Raw genomic sequence first — 21,740 nt, forward strand, 5'->3', positions numbered from 1 at the left:
TGATAACTTCCTCCTCTGAATGACAGAAGAGCCATTAAGGAGACGTGCTAAACTGGATTTTTTCTCCCAACGAGGAGGGGCTGGTGGGGAATGTCAAGCTCAAGGGCAGATTGGGCTGCAGAGACCAGGAAATGGTGGAGTTTGAGATCAGTGAAGTTCAGGATCCTTTGGGCAGAGTGGAAGGTGTACAGCAAGCTCACTACCCTAGGCAGGAGAACAGATTTTTGCCTCTTCTGGGATCTGCACAATAGAGTACCCTGGTTAATATTCAAGGATCACATCCTTCAAGCTCAAGAGTGATGCACTCCAACAAAGAGGAAGTCAGGCAAAAATGTCAGGAGGGATGTATGGATGAACAAGGAGCAAACTTGAACACAAAAAGGAAGCCTGCAGAGGGTCAAAGCAAGAACAGGTTGCCTAGGAGGAACACAGAATATTGTCCAAGCAGCCAAATTCTATGATTCTGTAAAAGTTAAAACCTGGAAAGAATTAAATCTGGCCAGGGATGTCGAGAACAAGAAAAGCTTCTACAGGTACACTGCTAACAAAAAGAAGCCTAGGAAAAATGAGGGTCCTCTCTAGAACTGAAGACCTGGTTATCAGGGATATTGGAAAGTCTGAGGTACTGGAAATTTTTTCGCCCCAGCCTTCACTGGCAAGTGCTTCAGCCAGACTACCCAACTGGCAGAAGGCAAAGGCAGGGACTAGGAGAATGAAGAATCACCCACTGCAGGAAAGCAAGTTCAAGACCATCTAAGGAACCTCAAGGTGCACAAGTCCATGGGGCTTAGTGGGATACACCCAAGGGTCCTAAGGGAACTGGTGGAAGAAGTGGCTAAGCTACTTTCCATAATATCTGACAAGTTGTGGCAGTCTGATGAAGTTCCCACTGACTGGAGAAGTGAAAACATAAGCTCCATTTTCAAAAAGGGAAATAATGATATGATAAAATAGGAGAACTACAGGCTGGTCAGTCTCATCTTTGTGCCTGAGAAGATCATAAAGTAGATCCTTCTGGAAACTATGCTAAGGCAACATGGCTTCCCTAAGGGCAGATCATGCCTAACAAGTCTGGCAGCCTTCTACAACAGGGTTAAAATGCTGGTGGATGAGGGAAGAGCGACTGACTTCGCCTATCTGCAGTTGCACAAAAAAGTTTGATACTGTCCCACAGAACATCCTTGTCTGTAAGCTGGAGAGACATGGATTTGGTGGACAAGGAATTGGCTGGATGGTCACACTCAAAGAATCAATGGCTTAGTGTCCAAATAGAGGCCTACGACAAGTGCCAAGCAATGCTCCTCAGGAGACAGTATCGGGACCACCACCGTTTAACTCTGTCAGCAACGCAGACCATGGGATCGAGTGCATCCTCAGCAAGTCTGCTGACAACACCAAGCTCTGTGGTACCAGCAACACGATGGAGGCAAGGGATGCCATCCAGAGGGATCTGGACAGGCTCAAAAGGTGTGTCTGCACAAACCTCATGAAATTCAACAAGGCCAGGTGCAAGGTCCTGCACCTGGATTGGTGCAGTCCCAAGGACAAGTACAGGCTGTGCAAAGAATGGATTAAGCCCTGCCAAGAAGGATGTGGGAGTGCTGGTGGAAGTGAGGCTGGCCATGACCCAGCAGTGTGTAGGTGCAGCCCAGAAAGCTAATGGTATCTTGAGCTGCATCAAAAGAAGCATGAAGAGCAGGGCAAGGGAGGTGATTCTGCAGCACCTCTCCTATGAGGACAGGCTTAAAGAGATGGGTTTGTTCACCTGGAGAAGAGAAGACTCTTGGGAGACCTTATGGCACCTTCAAGTACCTAGAGGGAGTCTAAAAGAAGGCTGGAGAGTGACATTTTACAAGGGTATGGTAGTGATAGGACAAGGGGAAACACCTTTAAACTGAAAGAGGTTGGGGTTACATAAGGTGAAAGGAAGAAATTCTTTACTGTGAGGGTGGTGAAGTGCTGGAATAGGCTGCCCCATTCCTGGAGATGTTCAAGGTCAGTCTGGATGGGGCTTTTAATAACCTGGTCTAGTGGAAGGTTTCCTTGCCTATGGAAGGGGGATTGGAACTAGATGATCTTCAAGGTCCCTTCCAACTCAAACCATTCTGTTTCTAAGAGAGTTCAGTTACCTGAACTCTTGAGTTTGCCTGAAAGTGCTCAAGGCTTGAAAGGCAGACAAATGTGATGTTTAACCAAACAATTGTTAAATAAGTCCTATCAAGAGTAGGCAAAATCCCTCACAGAAGCACAGTGAATTTAAGTGCCGCATTTTCAGTAGTCCTGCAATATTTTATAGCTCCTGAAAAGAATGGATATTGCTTTCTGCATAACACCATGATTGGAGAGCAGCTGAGTAGCATAGTAGTTTTGTTTCATGACTGATTAAAGCATCTTGGTATTCTAGATCTTCTCTGAATGATTTTTGGGCAGAAGCATCAAGTTTGACGCCAGAAATTTCTGGCCAGTATTACACCTGCTCCTGGTGTCTCCTGCCATCCAGCTGGCTACTAAAATATGTGTTTGCATGATTTCCCTCTCTAAATAGCTACTGCTGAAGATAATTTTCCTACGTGCATGACTAAGAAGCTTGTCCTCCCTGACAAAATCCAGAGCCAGTACTGTAGAACTTTATCTGTGCTTGAGTACACAGCTGGTACATTTCCCCCCCCCAGTGCTTCTGCATTGGTATGCAATGGTATTATCAGACGACCAACAGGTGTTAAAAAAACCAGCAACTCTGTACTGGAAGAGTTTCCATTGCTGCATTTCTTCCCGCAGACAGCCACTCGCATTATTTCAACACTCACTCTCTGGTCGCACGAACCAGAACAGTCGCCTTTTGACAATGCAGTACGACGCCTTTGGAAGCTTGGGACACCCACCACACGAGGGAGTCCTTGGCTGCCATTTCCCGTCAGAGCTATCAAATACCCAATGCAAGGGCTCAGCAAGCTAACTTTTGGAAGCAACCGATTACATTACGAAAGTACACAGATAATCCTGCATCTTGTCTGGAATTCTTCAACATTACTTTGAGGTCTGCAGGCCATGCAGAATAGATAATTAATGATACCAGGTAATCACTTTTTCGACAAAAACAGTAAGCCAGGAGAGACATTAACTGAAGGTTACAAACAGAGAGACACCATGTCCAAATACGAAATTCTCAACTTGAAAAAGCAGAGTTGAAAGTAAGAGTTGAATGAAAAGGGGCATGCTGTTGCACAAGCAAAAGAAACACCATTTGCTTATGGACACTACAGGAGGCTGAACACTGACAATCTTGCCTGTTACTGCCTCTTGTAATAATAACTGACCCGGACATGCATGCTTTCTTAAAAACTAACTTGTCATATTACAAGTAGAAGCTCCTTACCACTACAAGGTGAAAAAATACCACAAAAATTACCAAATCAAGTACTTTTTTAAAGCTAGCTTTTTAAATTTTTTTTTCATGGTTAGGCTTTGTGAATGAAGATTTGGGAAGGGCTCTACCCACATTTGTTACAAGCGCGCTGGTGGCTAAAAAGGCCAATACGAGACAGACAAGTCTGGTTGCAAAAGGCACAGCAGAAAGACTCCTTAGGTGAAATATTCTGCAAGACATGATTCTTTCTGCGTTGTCTTTTCTCCTCAAGAGTGATCCTGCGTGCTTTCTCAAAAGAAGCAGTAGTGTTATAGATGGTGTGTCTCCACCTCCCAGTCATAGGCCAGAGTAGATCAGGGATGAAGATCGATATGGCCAAGGCTGAGATGTTGTTCCAGGGAGTCCTTGCATCTGCTCTTCGGGGCTCCTCTCTTGCAGCAGCCAGTGGCAAGTTCACCATAAAGTAGGATCTTAGGGAGGCAGTGGTCCTTCATCCTTGAGATGTGCCCTGCCCGGTGCAGCTGTGTTCTCATCAGCATGGCCTCAATACTTGTGACTGCTGCTTGTTCTAGAACAGATGTATTCGTCACATAATCTGACCAGTGGATGTTTAGGATTGTACAGAGACAGCGTTGATGGAAGCGTTCTAAGAGTCGCAGGTGGGGCAATAGATGACCCATGATTCAGATCCATATAAAAGAGTGGACAGCACTATGGCTCTGTAAACACTGATCTTTTTACTTCAACATTATTCTCATACTGATTCCAAAACACAGAGTTGTAACACCCAGTGAGAAAAATGAATTCTTACCCAGCTGAAACCAGAACATACTTGAACATAAATTCTTTTCCCAAACTTCACAGTAACATATACTATTTTGTGGGAGTTTTGTTTCTTTCAGACTCTATTTGCCACTTAATCTCAGAGTTTTGAAAGATTTCCTGAAACATGCTATGATCCCAAGTTTAAAAAATATTTCCCCCTTCTAGGAAACATTTTTCAGAAGCTAACTTCCAGTACTGCTTTGTATCTTGTTTTTTTTTCCTGATCCTTAGTGATGACTGAAAAACAGTAACAAGGTGATAAACTGTACTCAAAACATCCTTTCTTTCCCTCACATAAGTCTTAACTGTCAACTCAAAAAGTCAGTCCTCCCAAGTATGTCCGAAGGGACTATCCTTTCAGTTTTAACAGCTCTAATTAACAAACAAGAACAACTACTAATCTGGAAGACTGAGTAGCAAGAAAAAAAACATTTCTAGGTAAGGCTTTTTTTTTTTAAATTTTAAAACGGGGTGGGGAGGAGGGGGGAAGTGGGATAATCACTGCATCTTGCTATAGATGCAAAACTTCATTTACCATTATGCAGCATTATTAGGCTTCAAGTGCATTTCAAAAAGGGCTTTGGCTTAACCTGCATGAAGCCACAGGTACTAGAAAGACCAGGAGAAAGCTAGAAACTTTTACCTTCAATAGCTCCAAAAAGTCAAAAGACAGGAAAGAATTCAGATTACAAATATCTTTCTGTTTTATTCAGTTCTACCAAATGTCTCAAGTAAGAAAGAAAAGGTAGCTACACAGTAACTGAAACAGCTGGTCAATAGTGCAGAAATCTTGAAGCTAACATGGTTGTGCCTTTGATAACTGTTGTACATTTACAGAAACTGTTAAAGACATAAAGTGAAATACAGGATCTAAGCCCTATCAGATATTTTCTCTTTATTGTAGACTAAAGCATCAGGTCACTAAAAACAGAAGTTTGCATATTCTGCTTCCTTCTGTTGCATTCTACAGCCTTCTAGCTACTTCTACTCTGACTTGGTATACTCCAGGAAGACAAAAATTCCATAGACAATAGTATAATAAATCCTTTTCTGCAGTTGTGTATAGAAAACCATAATGGCAATCTGGCAAATTTTCATTGTAAGAGACAGTTGAAGTGTACCGTGATAGAAGAAAATAAGATGTATATATATATATATATTTTATAGAAAATAAATACATGAAGCTAAAGAAAGTTCCTTGTATGTGTGTTAAGGTCTTGCTTCTGTAACTCAGTATACTGGTTGCATCAACACATAATGGACCAACCATGAACCCATTAAAATCATCTGCACCTTGAGGTCTTACCACTTACTTCCTTTCAGCCTGCACAGGCTGAGTGCTATCTACTTTCTGTCCAGTCCTTATACTTCACATGACATCCCTGGAGTGAAAGGGCTTCAGGGTGTGCAGGTGTACCCATATCGAGGTAGACTTCACTGAATCATGCCTTCATTATTATAAATACTTTGCTCTAATCTCAGAGCACAGTTATCCTGAAAGGCACTTACACTGTAAAAACTTCAGATCACTGAAAGTCTCTAACACACACTAGCTTCCACTAGAACTAACATTTATTCAAATAGCTGGCCTAAAATCACTATGACATAACAGCAATACATACCTACAAAAACATATGAAAAGGTGAGCAGTGATAAGATATGCCAGACAGGCAGCCAGGTGATTCCCAATGTGGAAGCAAAGAGCACTACCTTTGCTAAAAACACACAAGCTACTCCCCATCACTATAGGATTAATGCCAGTTTTCAAGACCCAAGGTTTTCACGGGCTTTTTGGAAGTTATCGTAACCACTGACAAGAGTGAATCTGTTTGCAGAGAAGTGCAAGAGAATGCGTATCACGATAATCCCCATTAAAAAGCACAGTGCTTGGTGTAAAGTAGAGTGATTTAATGAAGATCTTCTGATTCACTGCATTCAGAAAGGTCCCTAACCGTATTCAGTCATAGAAAAAGAGTTCCATTTTTAAACCATTAAGTCTCTGCTTATGCTGTACCTTGAGATCAGCCCATTAACTCCGCTTAATATACGTACGAACAATCATTTTACAAATAACTTGCATCTGCGATGCTGGCAGTAAGAATGAATCCCTGGAAGCAAGCATGTAGGTTTAGTCAAACAGGACTTTTCTACCTTTTTTACTTGTAAAAACAAAGCCTGATAAATAAACTTCTGAAAGGTCAAAACAGTGTTTTGCCTGCAGAACAGTGAAAAGCATGTGTAAGTGCAAAGACAATCAGGTGCTATCTCGCATAACACAAGATGAAACAATTTTCTTAATCCTCACCTGTTTATATGACTCATTTCCAGGAGACATGCAAAGTGCAAAAAATCAAACAGTTTGCTAGGTAAAGGCACAGTAAATGCCACTAAATCCTTTTCAATAACATTAAATAGCAATATGCAGAATCAGAGAAAAGTAACTACAGGATACAGTCTTACAGAATCTTCACAGAATCATGGAATGGCCAGGGTTGGAAGGGATCTTAAAGAACATTTAATTCCAATCTCCCTTAATAGATATAAGACTATTAGCAGGGCTCTGGATCCGCACATAAGGCTTGTTTGAAACCTAACTCCTTCAGGACTGTTCCTGCAGTTCGAACAGGACAGTACTTTAACCACCCAAGATGGCTAAGTAGACCAACACTCTTGCTGCACTTTTCTCCAACAAGCACACAAAATTCCAAATTATTTATTAACTTTGTGCTACAGCACACCAAGTCCCCAGGCCACATCAGAGACTGCGTTTTAAACATCTGCAGAGTTGAAAACATGTACTATCTTGAAAATTAAGAAGGTGATGTTAAAAACAACTCTTTCATGCCCCCCTCGAAAAGCTACGCTTCAAGGTCTTAAAGGAAGTCACTCCAGAGAAGAGATCAAACAGTCACTATATATAAATACTGCCTCCAATGCCACTTGGTCATCGTTGATTTTAGTCAAGTTCTGCACAAGGCATTCTGCTGGCAAGACACAGTTTGCCAAGCAACACTTTTTGTCCACATCCCTGTCCTACTGTCAGGTCAACAAAACTCATTCCTTATCTCAGAACACGCCACTTAGCAGCAGCTAGCAAGTACCCCTGCATCTCCCAGACTCAGCACATCAAAAAGAGCAGGCAGTTTAACTAGCTCCTCCTTTAGCTGCCAAATTACTCTACTCTCCCACCCAAGTGCATTCAAAACCTTGCAAAAACATCTGATGGATTAGAGTGCTAGAGGACTGAAAATATCGAACACACTGGAGTAACCGCTGGGGTGTTTCACAAGACTAGCAAAGCTCTTTTGCCAAGTGACAAAAGTTGCAGCACTCTGTTCATTCATGCAGTCCTCCCTGTATTAGGCACTTGCACTATACAAGCAAATACCTGAAATTCCAGCTACTCACTGCCCTACCATCCTCAAAATTTTCTTTTTTCTTTCCTTGTCATGGGACTCCTTAAAACTTTCTACATTCCAAATAAAGTAACTTGGAAGACTAAGCCGCTTCACAGATATGTCGTGGGTTTTTTTCTCCTCTAGCTTCCTCTGGGACATAAACAAAAAGGAAAATGACCTGCCAAGTTTGTCTCCTACCTTAAGGCAGCAAAAAGTCTCAGATTAAAAGTCTCAGTTTAAGGCATAAGTATATGACCATACTTTTCGCCCATATTTCTGAAACGTTAGTTTAAATACCCTATAACTAGTCTTGCATTAAGGTAAGTAAAATATTTCGGGTTCAAGAGAAAGCTAACACTGCTCAAAGTAACAGTGACAAGAGACTTGAAAGAAACTGCCAGCCTAGCATAGGTTTCCAACAGCTCTGCTCTTGCCAGACACTAACATTTACACTGGTATGACAGAGGTAGGTAGAGAACACTACACAGGTTAATAATTTTCATATATTCTAGATTCAAGCACCCAGTCAAACAACACACTTCATATTGCTTCCACTCAGGACACAAATAGCTTTCCCTTGATCACCAAGAGATTGCTGTAAAAGTCACAGCAAGCATAAGAGCCATCAGTGTTTCACCCATGCTCTGCTGAAACAGGGCACCTAACCTACAGAAAGAAAAATCCTTTTTCCACTCATGGTCTCAGTTGGGCAGACTGTAATTCAGCACTGTCTCAAGTGTTTCCTCAGTTTCTCTGCACTGCAGGAGAGTGCTCCATAACCAAGTATCTGACAGCACAGATACTACAACACAGTCTCCTAACACTGCACTGACTACATATATATACATGGCATACACTAAATTATGACCAATGTTACCATGGTGAACAACATAAGCATGCTTTGATGACATCATATCCAACTCCATATATTTTTTTTCTATTTTTGTGACCAACCCAGAATCCTTTGCATTTACTACCACACTACTTCAATGAAAACAGAATATGCAAGAGAATTTCCATGTTAACAACTGAAGCTCTCCATACAAACTTCAGTTGCAAACATAAGTACAATCTTCTGGAAGTACTCAACTTCCAGGTAGTTTTTTAAACTACAGTTCTAGACACCTGTTCACTTGTGTGTTGCATTTTATATCTGCGTTATACGCAGAACAGGTATGAAATAACACTTCAAAGGATCTGGAAAATAATTTTCAGAGGGCAAGAAGAAATCTGCAAAATTAAATAAGGTACACCTGTTTCCATAGGACTAAAGCTGACAGGACAGGGCACAGAAGCATGAGCCTTCCTCTACACAACTGTCCCGGAGACTAGAATACAATACCCTAGACTGTAAAAGTCTATGAAATTTTTTAAGGGTCACATAGTAAGATCTCAAGAATTGTACTCTGTGAGGCTGTAATGTTGACCATAAAGAAACCCTACCACATGACAGATAGTTGCCAGTCACAGTCCAAGCAGGAGCACATATATTTTGGGAAAAGATGTGTAAGAGGATCAGGCTTTCAACCAACATGTAAGCTTCACAGTAAGGCAGCTGGATCAAGTTTGAAAGAAATGCCCACGTAATGGTGATCAACAACAATGTCCTGAAGTAGATTTACTCCATCTTCAGTCAGAGATGGTTGAAATTTTGGCAGCAAGAAGTGATACAAAAAGAAGCCTTCAGGTGTGGAGTACCTGTCTCCTCGTGCTAAATGGCACAGTCTAGTACCACAGCTTCACGACCACACAAGTCTACAGATGTGCTACACTGTTCTTGGCTAGGTCTCTAAATACACCCTGTCTCATTTTCTAGATAGAATGAGCCAGCATGCTGAACTGCAAGTGAAATACACATATAAGCATTATTACTAGTTCAAATACAGTCAAAGAGAAAAGAAAACCAAACCTATTAATAAAAAGGTTCTCTTTTAGATCAAATAAGCTATGAATTTCATGAGCATATGATTATTTTGAGAACAGTACAGGAGTTCTGTTCTAAGCCAAGAAAGCTAAGACACTTCCCCAAATTTAAGTCACCAGCTGCTTTCTGAAATTAGAGTCTGAATTCCACAAGTTTCAGTTTAGCTAACAACTCCACAAACACTACTGGGTGAATGACAAAGAAGCAAATACCTGAAAACATGGAGATCATTCCACAATGTGAAAATTATGCATTTACCTTCCACATGTACAACTGAACATGCACTAAAGGCAGTGGGAGCTAAAAAAAAAACCAACAAACAAACCCCATGTTCTTTTATAAGGATACCACATTCATCACATTTTTATCTATATTCACGTTTCAGAAAAGAAGGCCTACAAAATGCAGTTTGTCATACAAAGGTAACTATTAAGTGGTAATTATTACTGTCTCGTATTTTGTCAAAAGCTACTAAATCCATCTGTCTCATATTAATGGAAAGCTTGTGCTTTCAGGTGCTTGCACAAGGGTAGTTCAGGTAACTGAATTTCAACTCACTTTACCCTCTTCCCTAACTAATTTTAGAGTCTTCTTAGCTTATTTTTTATAATTATACATGCATGCTTAACATTAGATTATGTAAAATCTTATCATTATATGATAACTGTTGTCTCTGCTGCCTTTAAATATGAAGAAGCATTTAAACTGAATTTAATAGCTATCTAGAGTCGCTGATTAGAATTCAGTTATGATGCTTTGTTGAGACCAGGGTCTCCCACCTATTGTACAACTATAATTAGTTCATTTGGGAGTTTTGTAATTTGTATTTACATACACCTACATTAGTCAAAAGCACGTAAGGATTAATATATCTAAAATATCTAGGCACAATGATTCATTCCAAACAGTTTCTCTGGTTAGCAAGTGAAGGTAAGTGACATTCATGACCCACTTATCATTTATGTTGCCAGCGGGATTATCAAGTGAAGAGACTCTTGTTCAGCACCCTTTAAAATCTTCATTAATATCAGTGTTTCATTTACCTTCAGCTATTGTAATTCTTAATGATAGCACTTTCAGTGTTTTTCTTTTAATAGAGAAAGTAAACTCCACCTCAACTGCTAGTGTTGCCCCAACAGTAAGTTGTGCCCATGAGGTGCATGCTTCCAGATGACCAGAAGGAACCTTCTGAGGTCAGCTTTTTCTCCCCTACCCCCTTCACAAGTAAACCCTTAGCTAAAAAATCAATAAGGGATACAAACTTTATGTTGGCAGTACACTGAAAGGAACTATAACCATTGGTTGACACAACTAAGATGTTCTAACAAATTGTACTCCATGGAAAAAGCATTACTGAAACTACTTGAATTGCCTTTTATAAACAGGACTTAAGACTGCTCACATGAAATTAGTAAACGAACTCCAAGGTGCCTTCTTTGCCTCAACTAGGTTTTCCAGACGCAGGAAGGGCTTCAAGCTCAACTCAATCCTCAAGCACACAGACAGCTTTAAGTAACTGGGGCACTTCCACCTCTAGTGCCCCTACCCATGGCAGGGGGATGCAATCAGATGCTCATTAAGGTCCCTTCCAACCCAAAACATTCTGTGATTCTATGATAATGCAGTCTTAAATGCACTCCAGTGTTGCAGATGTAACCACAGAGTGAGTATTCAATAATAGGGTGGGAAAAAGTTTGGTTCAAATTCACAGGATGCTCTAATGATATGACAGTAACTGGCCTTGACTCCTCTAAATTTCACCCCATAGAATTGGTGATCCAGTTAACCACAGCAGGAGTAACTGACTCTCAGGACAGGACTGTGGCTGCTAACTGGGCATAGCTGCAGAGACCACAGCTCCATATGGTCCCACCAGATGCCCTTTTGGGTAACCAAGTTGATCTCTGCCCCAGTGATCAGTGGGTTGTGCTTTCTTCTTCCCTATTGTTGGCCCTGCTCACCAGTGACAGTCCTCAGAAAGTGAAACAGTCTCCAAAAACAAGCTTGCAGGATGGTCTACACCAAGGCCAAGACTGGACTCGCTGCTGTGTGCTGCCACCAGCAAACTCCACTCTGTCTGCACACTAGTAGGCCTGGAGTGGTGGAGACAAGCCATACCAGACCTTGGTGATGCTGCCAGCATAAAAATGTATATCAAATTCTATGCGCCCCTAAATTTCTCATCATTTAAAGGTACTCAAAAAGTATCTAGTTCTCATGGCAGTTCATTTAAGGAGGAAAAAAACTTCTGCTTTAACATAGGAATGAAACCAATAAAATTCTGAAATTCATGCCAAATCTTTTTCTTCACAGAAACCTGGTTACAACCCCTGTTCTGAATTTAGAAGAAAAAAAAATTTGCTTTTCAAGAACTCTGTAAAAAACCTGAAAATGAGTAAGAACAGGAGTGAAGCTATAGAGTTTTCTCCTCAGCAGCCACAAATAAAAGGTAATCTTGCTCCAGGCTACTTAAATCAGAAGTACTGCTCCCAATGCAGTTATAAGGCAAGACACCACATTTCTTAATCTCACTTATAATATTAAAGCCTTTTGGAACAAGACTGATGCAGTATTTTCCTGGTAGCTGAAAGTATGGCTCAAAGATGAGGAGCTGCTTTCTGATAAAGTAATAAAACCAGCTCTATTTCCAATAGTTCCAATTCTGGAGTTCTCAGCTACTGAGAATGTCATTTCCACAAAGTTTTCCTGTGAATTCAGGATCTTTCTTATATCATTTCATGCTATACAGAAAATATCCCGCCTTAAAACAAGAGGTCTACAATTAAGTCTTGCTTTATTCCCAGATAAGGACTCCTTTGAAATTATGCACCAGCAATGTGCACTTCTAGCATACAAAACATCAAAACCATAATATAAAGACAGGGTAATTTGGCCATTGATCATTAAGACCTTGAGACTCAGTTCTTTGGGCCTGCAACAGCCTCTTAATCGGGAGAAGCATGTCATTCTAAGCAAGTTTAATAAGGAATGCTAAATATGTGAACTGAGATCTGCAAGACAGAGACAAACACTTTGAACAGCCATCCCATCAGTTGATGAAGTATCTGTTACAACCTTCCATTCCCAGAACAAAAGGTCAGGAAAAAAGTAAAGGACCTTTTGCTTAAAAGCACTGAAGTCATGACCTATAAAGAAAATAGGTTTGTTTTCTGCATCAACCAGCCCCCACCTGAAGACAGAAGGTTGTAGCATCAGCCCAGCCTAGTTTCTTTGGCATTCCCTAAAACATTCAGTATTCTTCACACTGAAGAGCAGAGATTGGTTTGAGGCTTTGTCAACCCAGAAGGACTAAAAAGCAGCGATTTCAGTATCCCAGACTACCACGCTGAAGCAGGATATTTTACAGATTTACCCATTCCACTACCTGACATGTTAGGAACAAATCAGTAATAAGAAGCGTTGGTCATAGAGAGCCGAAGGGGAGGCAAAGCCACCTTCATCCAACAGCACAGAAGTCAGAGACAATTCAATTAGAAGGAAGTCAAAGAGCATATATTGATTCAACTGCACATTCTAAAGAATTTGTTGAAGTGCTGCAATGCAAAATCAGCTTTACCTACCAACTGATGTAATCTGCCCTTTCTCCAAGGTACAAGTTTCATTACCTGCATCCCTGAAAAAGGAAGCTTTGCATCAACTAGGGCTAAAATCTATCTCCAATGAAGTTGAATTAAAACTCAAGGAAACCTTGGATAAAAATCTGCTTTTCCACATCTGAGTCATCTTTCCAAAGGCTCAAAAGCTCAGCTTCAAGTGTCCTGTTAGCATTTATAGCACTTACATAAACCTGTATGAAATGCAAATACATCCTCTTAATTTTGGTGCATATGATTAAAAAATTAATCTTAAGTCCTTCTGACTAGCAATATCAGCATTGGTTTCTTCTGCCTTTATTCCATGACTTAAGAGAATTGTAAAACACCATTTGACAGTTCACTGCCTGGAAAAATGAAAAGATTCTGAAAACTCCAAAACCAACATACCTGTTATTTTGTCCCTGACAAGCTTGCAGGATTCTATCTCCCCAATGCTGCCAAACAGGCTCTTCAGTTCCTCTTGTGTCATGTTTTGTGGAAGGTAGTTGACTATTAAATTGGTCTTGCTGTCTTCTGTGTTCCCAGAATCAACTGGTGATGAGCAATTGTTTATGGTGGTTGAACCATGGGCTGTGTTATTACAAGTTGGTCCGTTAGACAGCTGTGTTTCCATGGCAGCAATTACCTGCTGAAAAACACAGAAAACAGGAAGCATCAAACCTCCTACCTTACTATACAGTAGGAGAGTCTAGACAGCAATATAAGACCTATCACTATGCAGAAACGGTACTGCCAAGGCCATATAATGCCTATACACACAAAAAACCCTCCCCACCAATACAGAAGGATGTTAAGTGTTAGTCAAGGTAATACTTTAAAAACTTGCCGGCAAATGAAGTGTATCTTCTAGAAGCTCACTCAGTGACATCAACACTCAAAGCTTAAGTTTCCATCCTCTGCCACTCCCTGTATTTAAGGGCATTACAGCCTTTCTATTATAGAAGTTACCAAGCAGAATTGGCCTGTTGCAAGGGTAATCATTTCTATAAACTTACAACTGGTTACTGAAACAACATGAAATGCAGTTTTTAAGGTGGTAGTATCTGACTATTTTCAGAAAGGTGGGTATTAACTGTATCCTGAGTATAAGTCTCATAAGCAATAACAGAAATCAAGATTAGTACTTTAAAGAGATACTTAGAGGATACATAAATGTGCTGGAATGAAAAACATACTCTTCCCTTGTCAACATCTACATCAAGCTTCTGTCACCACAGGTTGGAATTAAGTTTCTAAACGCTTCTATTTGACTAAACTGACAATTCCTGGTTCTCAGTTCTTCCCTCCCTTGAACTCTGAAAACATGCAAATTTGAATCTTTTAGGCATCAGAATAAGGGAGTGATGACCACTCCAAGAACTGCTCTATGCCTTGGAAGAACACAGAACCAGAAGCTATGCTAAGACATAGGAGAATGAGGAAGTAACTGGAGACGGTCAGCACAGTTTCACCAAGCACAAGTCCTGCCTGACCAACCAAGAGGCCTTTTATGATGTAGTCACTGCATCAGTGGACAAGGGAAGGGCTACAAATGTCCATCATCTATATGGACTTCTGTAAAGCCTTTGACACAGGCTTTGCACCCCACAACATCCTGATCTCTAAAGTGGAGATAACTGATGGGTGGACTGTTAGATGGAGAAGAAAGTGGTTGGATAGTTGCATCCAGAGGATACTGGTAAATGGCTCAGTCTCGATGGACATCAGTGACAAGTGGTGTCCTTCAGGGGTCCATACTGGAACCAGTCTCATTCAATGTCTTCACCAGTAACACAGACAAAGTGACCAAAGGCACCCTCATCAAGCTTGCAGATGACATCAAGCTAAGTGGTGCAGCTGCCACACTTGAAGGATGGGATGTCATCCGGATGGACATGGTCAAGTTGGAAAACTGGGCCCATGGTAATATCAGGTTCAGCAAGGTCAAGTGCAAGGTGCTGCAGTGGAGTCAGGGCAACTCCGAGTATCAATAGAGGCTGGGGAATAAACAGACCAAAAGCAGCCCTGCCAAGAAGGACTTGGGGGTGCTGGTGGATAAGGCTGGATATGATCCAACAATGTGCACTTGCAGCTCAGGAAGTGTGTTCTTGGTTCCATCAAAAGAATCATGGCCAGCAGGTCAAGTGAGGGGATTCTGCTCTTCTACTCCACTCTGGTGAGACCCCACTTTGACTGCTGAATGTAGCTCTGAGGTCCTCAGTCAACAGCACAGGAAGGACATGGACTTGTTGGAGCAAGTCCAGAGGAGGCCACCAAGGTGATCAGAGGGACGGAGCACCTCTTCTACAAGTAAAGGCCGAGAGAATGGGGGCTGTTCAGCCCGGAGAAGAGAAGGCTTCCAGGTGACCTTACTGTGGCCTTCCAGTACCTAAAGGGAGTCTGCAAGAAACATGGAGAGGGACTTTTACAAGGTCCTGTAGTGACAGGACAAGGGGAAGTGGCTTCAAACTGTAACAGAGTAGGTTTAGACTAGATATTAGGGAGAAATTCTTTACTATGACAGTGGTGAGGCACTGGCACAGGCTGCCCAGAGAGGTTGTGGATGCCCCATCCCTGCAAATGTTTACAGTCAGGCTGGATGGGGCTTCGACCAACCTGGTGTCTCTGCTCATGGCAAAGTGCATTAGAGTTAGATGATCTTTAGAGTACCTTTCAACTCACACCATTCTATGATTCTGTGTCTCACCCCAAATTAACTGACTGTATGATTGCAAGATGCAGCAGAAGTAATTTGGAGGACTGTACTTGTACACAAGTATTTGTCACCAGTTGCCACATATACAAAAGGCTCTCCGACATCTCAGTCAGTGACTGAACGGTAACAGTTGGTAAATACAGTGGATTTTTAAAGGCAGCCTAATATCCAAGATTTGGGCAGCCTACCCTCTTTGAGACCAACTATTCAGGGACAACATTCAAGAGAAAATTACTAAGTTAATTCTCCAGTGACACACATTTCAATACAGAAGCAAGACTTAGCAAGAACTTTACTAAAGAAATCCATCAATCACTGAAATCCAACCTCATAATTAAGTGCAGGGAAGAGTTCTCACAGAAAAGCCTCCTGTAAAATCACAGTGTAGCATCAGGACCTCTGAAGGTTCTGCACTAACAGTCAGGTTTAAAGCACAATATGCAGTCAATGCATACCTGAAGAGCTGATTAGGTCAATTATGCTCAGGGAGTGCATAATTCAACTTCCTAAAAATATGAGAGGGGGTAAAAGTTGAGTTTCTAAAAGTACATTTCAGACATTACCAGGAACACATTTCTATGTTCTGCATACAGAAGTATTTTACAAGAGGTTACTTCAGCACAATGCAAAAAAGGGATGCATCTGCTAAGAACATTTATTAAAAAAGCGTGATCTAGTTTCCCTGAAGAGCTGCAACTGGAACGTTTTCTTCTCTTGTGACAAACTCCAAGGGATAACCTGCTCCTGGCACTGATGAAACAAGTCCACTGGAAAGATGATAAAGTAGATGATCACAATTAAGATAAATTACTTTTCAAAAGACTAACATATCTGGTAGAGCTAGTAGTCACAAATGCTGTGCTGCAACTGAGGCTCTCTAGGATTGCTATTTTCCCCTTTTTGTCTTTTACTCTCAAATTTGAAGTGTTCGCTGATCAAAATTAGTAGGATTTAGCAAGAACAACAAACAACCCTCACTTAATTGCACATTTATTTTCATGTTCAGGTGGCAAGAACAGGATCCTAAGCCAGCACTCAAGTGAACAGCTGCAGTAGCCTGTGTGTGCTGAAAATTACAGCATTTCTCAGCTATAGAACCATCTGCTCTGTATAAAGTGATACTAATATGTTTTACAAATAATGCATATCCCATTAATAGGTTGAATAGAACTGTTCATAAAAGACAAAGCACTAAATATTTTTGACTTAGAAAAATAGTTTGAGATAAATTTACAGTTTTCGAACAATTTCTTAGAATAAGACTGGTAAATATACTTTTAAGATAGTAATCATAAACACAAAGTATACAGGTTTTCAAAGTTACTGCAACTTAGTATTCAGACCATACCAAAACCATTTGAGTACAATACTCCTCTTCAATTATCCACCGGGTATTTTGAATTAGCACTAAAATCTAATTGACATTAGAAAGCAGGCAAACCACTGCAGTGTAATGTCTACACGAGATCACCATATTATAGAAAAAGGTTGTCTTGGTATGTCAGTGTGCTCTAGGCTATCACAGAATAAGAACACAACCTACAGCCTATAATGGAACATATAAGTTAGAATTCCAAATGGAAGATTAAAAGACTTTGGTATGGCCTCAGCACTATTAACATGTAAAAAAAGTAGCCTACGGAATTTAAAAAAAGTCCCACAGACCCCAGTCCAAGGCTCTGCTGCCCACGAACCACTTCTAAGCAGAGAAGCCACATCACACAGTCTGACTGCCATGTTAGTTTGGAGTTGCTGTCTGCAATATGGACACAAAAAGTACCGTATGTTAGATTAGCAAGATAATGCAACAAATCAGTTTGTACAAATTTACAGTAATTGCATTTATATTCCCAGCACGTCCATGCAGTGTGGCTTAACTGGATTTGAGGCAATTCCAATCTAATCTTTCCAAATTCAGTTCTAAAATTATTTTTCTTACATGAAATAAGATGCTTATTTTTAAGAAGATTTAAAAGATAATGCAGTCTGGTTACCCCTGTGTCTACCCTGTAAACTACCTCCAGAACCACAGCATGCCTAAAATAAACTATATCACAAAGGAAATTTTAAATCTTCAAGACTAAAGAGTAAAGAAAGAAACCACAGTGAGTTGATTTTCCATCAGTACATAAGATGACCATGCACCACTGAAAGACAGCTCCCCTTACATGCAAGTCTTTCCCAGCCCACAGAAAAAAACTACACCAAACTACTTTGATAGAATACAATCTGTTCTTAAAATTCCAGGTTTTAAAAATTAAGTAAATTAGAATCTTGCACAGATGATATTCACTGTTTCCTTGCAATAGCTGTTTAAAAGTACCACTGGACATACAATTGGCAGTAGACTCAAGGACTTCTCAAGTGAATAACTGGAGCAAAACATGCAAGTGTTTTTCGTAATGGTATCTTTGTCCCCAAGAACATTCTCTGTTTTAACTAAAATATTGCTGCAAATCCAGTTGGATTTACATTGAACAGTGCTAGGAGGATACCACAAAAGCTAATAAGCCATCTGCAGATGATTACAAGTAGTCCAGATGTGAAATATAACCACAGTAGGAACAACAGGCACAAATAGGAAGACTCCTGATTCTTGCCACAGTTTGAGACTACTGTCTTGTCCTTGGTTAGCAGATAGGGCAAGTCTAAACTTGATTAGAAAATACTTAGGTTTCAGAAGGCTGGTGCATCTAGGGTTTATAAAGATACACTTCAAAACTTTCTCTGTTTCTGTTTTAAAATGGTGGAAGTTACTTTTCATTTCAGTTTACTACTAAGTCCATATGGTTAGCTGACTTCATATCTGGCCTTTATTTCTAACTTAGGTTAGTAAAGACCATCAGTCGTCTCTTTATGCAAAATACTGACTCTTTGGTATCAACTGCAAGCTTGCATGCCATTCTCTCTGGTGTCAACCCAATATCAAGAGTAACAACTGCACTGCTGAAGCACTCTTGTTTACAGCCAAGTACTTTTGATGAACTGCTTATTACATGAAGAAAACCTAAGAGTCTCAACCAACTTCCTTAAAGTCCAGACAAGCTTTATTAAGGAGAGTGCAATAAAGTAGCACTTTCCAAAATTCTCTGTCCTACAGGGATTGTACTGATGTGTGTAAAATGACATATTTGGATCTCTGTGGCTCTCAAAGCAGTGTAATCCCATAGATTATTTGCTTCCCATGAACCACAGGCTATATAGATGGAAAACTTCAATAGGACAGCTCACTTGTATGTACAGCCTTTGTGTACTCACTACAGACTTCACTATTCTCTGGATCACTGCAGCACTTCTCAAAAAACGAAGAGTACCTCTCATTTGAGGCAATTCCAGTTTGTGTAACACATCTGTCTTTACTGAAAAATTCTATAAGGTAGTTGCATCAATGTGCAAGTCAATTTTCTAACTACCACACCACTGTGTCTCCAAACTGTATTTTGTTCTAGCAATTCTTTGACCATTTTTGTTATTTTCAAAACTGCAGACTGCTCTTTACATCTAGCAGTTTTCAGCCTAAACAATGTACTAAAATGGCACATCACCAAAGAATTTGAGCTGTGAGTAATTTTCAACATAAGTTTTAAAATACTGAACTACTGAAGAAACTTTAGTACCATTAAAAAACCTAATTCAGTTTTTGACTATTAACCTCAGAGACAGTATTACACCTTCAGGTTATTAAACTAGCTCAGCAGTTACTCCATCCAAAACCTAGGAAACCATTAAGTTCAGTAAACAAGGTTCTATGCCTACTGAGGAAACGTAACTTGTCTTAAAATGCATTCGAATTAAGAGGAGAACAACAAAGTTAAGCTGACCAAGTAAATCTGCTCATTCTTTACAATAATGAAAGGAAACAGAGCTAGAGACAAAGTTGTTCAGTTCAGCAAATGGACTGGTTTCTTTTGTTAACATGCAATGCATAGGAGCCATCTATTTCTCAAACTTACTTTTAGTTCACCAGGCACAGTTAAGATTTTAAACCCAAACACTCTTAAACATTATTTATAGCATTAACTGAATCCCAGTTTCTAATTAGCTGCAGTCATGAGTAAGGTAAAAAAAAAAGCAAGTAGGCTTTTTTGTTTTTCAAGAGCAAAGACATCAGGAGTTCAAAAGCCATATGATTTATGCAATTAGTTCTGGTTGCCATAGAACAGTTCCAATTGTAACAGTAGATTTTTATATGAGAGCTTTAGAAAACAAAGCAGAGGTAGCAAGATGAAGATGGGGAAAACAGTAGTCACAGTGGGCTATTAGTTTTCCCTGCAACACATGTATTTCGTAGTGTAACATACTGAATTGTTCATGCTTAGCTGAAAATGCAGGTTGAGGCTGGATCCTGGCAGTGTTGTGACAGAACCAAGGAGGTGACAAAACAGATAAGCCTTCAACCACTGTCACTACCTCACCTGTATATTTTTTATATATATATATATATATATATGCACACCACACACACACATATATATATGCTAGGGAGAAACCTTTAGTGCCTTACACTTCTGGCCAAAATCTTCCTACCACTGGTTTGATTCACACCCGTGCATCCCTGCCACTGAGGGGGCAAAAAGCGATTTCACAGAGGTTTCATATACAGAATTTATTTCTATTTTTATTATAGATACCACACCAAAAAAGAAAAAAAAAAAATCACTGCACAGATGCCTGCCCTCATTAAGCTGTATACTTCTGTGAGAGGCTGAAATGTTAATGTTTAATGATTCAAAACAATGGGCCATTTGCAAAAGCAACAGGTCCGGGTTTGCACCCCTTGTCCAAGGGGGATGAGAAGGGTTTGGGTGTGCGGTGGCAAAACCTCTGATCCGTGTAGGACAGAGGGGGTGAGCACCCAGCACCAAAGGCTATAAAGCTGGGTGAAGAGAGAAGGCCAGCAGGAAGCAGACCCAGTGGAGGTGGGATAGTGCTTTTAATCATGCCAGTGTCCTTACACAACTGGCTCAAGCATAAAACTTCCCCCCCTTCCCACCCCAAACACCTTAAAAAAACCCCAAAACTTCATTATTTGATCATTCATGAAATGCATGAAAGCACTGCATTAATTCATGCATACTCAAAAAAGGAAAAATTGGTTTTTTGCTTGCTCAAAAAACCAATAAGGGATAACAGCAGCTGTTCAATTTAGCATATGCAAAAGCCATTACACAGGTTACCAGAATAGCCCACACTTCTTTATGGTTAAAGGGACATATAGGCCAGAGGGCATCTCTTCAGTCCAGAACCTTGCCTGTCAGAACAAAACACTTCATTCTTTCAGTTTCCCTGCAGGAAAGACAGCTGTCAAGGAAAGTTTGATGGTTACTCTACTATCCACACATTAACAGCACAACTTGGTGAGTCTGCACAAATAGGCTAAAACAATATTTACTACTTCATCTGTATTTTCACTTTTTCTTTAATAGTATAAACCAGCATTTCTCCATTTTCAGCCCTCCCCACTTGCTTGTCCATTCATTTGTTGTTCCCTTCGTTGCACTATGTAAAAATCTGCAGCACAAACTAGATCAGGGTATTGCTCGAGGAGAAAACTCATGCAGTTCAAGAGAACCAACGAAAAGAGTATCTCTTGATTTATGCAAATTTATATGGAACAACTCTGATAAAATACACATCAAAGACCAAAAAGCCTCACAGAAAACTAAGAATTCCTCTAATAATAAGGTGGTCTCAAAATTTTCAATTAACTTAAAGTTACTGGCGTAAACACAGGCAAGTAAGACCAGAAAGCAGGAGCTCTACCCAACAGTAAAAAGCAATTATGCTCTCAAAAGTAGGAGGTTAGAAGGAGAAACTTTTCACGTTGATTCTTGAATGAATCACTAAACAAGTAAGACCACCTAATACTTCCATACCTTGGCCTCAAAGTCACAGTGAGTTAAGAATGAAGATG

General features: G+C 40.3%; 1 protein-coding gene across 11 annotated transcripts in view; it reads right to left on the bottom strand.

Moving 5' to 3' along the window:
- ELAVL2 (ELAV like RNA binding protein 2) overlaps window positions 1–21,740 on the bottom strand; it is a 111,577-nt gene that overhangs the window by 26,461 nt on the left and 63,376 nt on the right. For 4 of the 11 annotated variants that reach the window (XM_027652465.1, XM_027652466.1, XM_027652467.1 and 1 more), the window contains 2 exons: window positions 17,492–17,582; window positions 13,519–13,759 (listed from right to left, as the gene is read on the bottom strand). In XM_027652465.1, the coding sequence (XP_027508266.1) occupies window positions 13,519–13,759; window positions 17,492–17,563 (313 nt within the window). In that variant the 5' untranslated portion in view covers window positions 17,564–17,582. Of the gene's footprint in view, window positions 1–13,518; window positions 13,760–17,491; window positions 20,116–21,740 lie in introns of those variants that run through there. The other 7 variants (XM_027652469.1, XM_027652474.1, XM_027652472.1 and 4 more) reach the window with 4 other exon arrangements.

Source organism: Corapipo altera, unplaced genomic scaffold, assembly GCF_003945725.1.
Source record: "Corapipo altera isolate COAL_440 unplaced genomic scaffold, ASM394572v1 61286, whole genome shotgun sequence".
NCBI lineage: Eukaryota > Metazoa > Chordata > Aves > Passeriformes > Pipridae > Corapipo > Corapipo altera.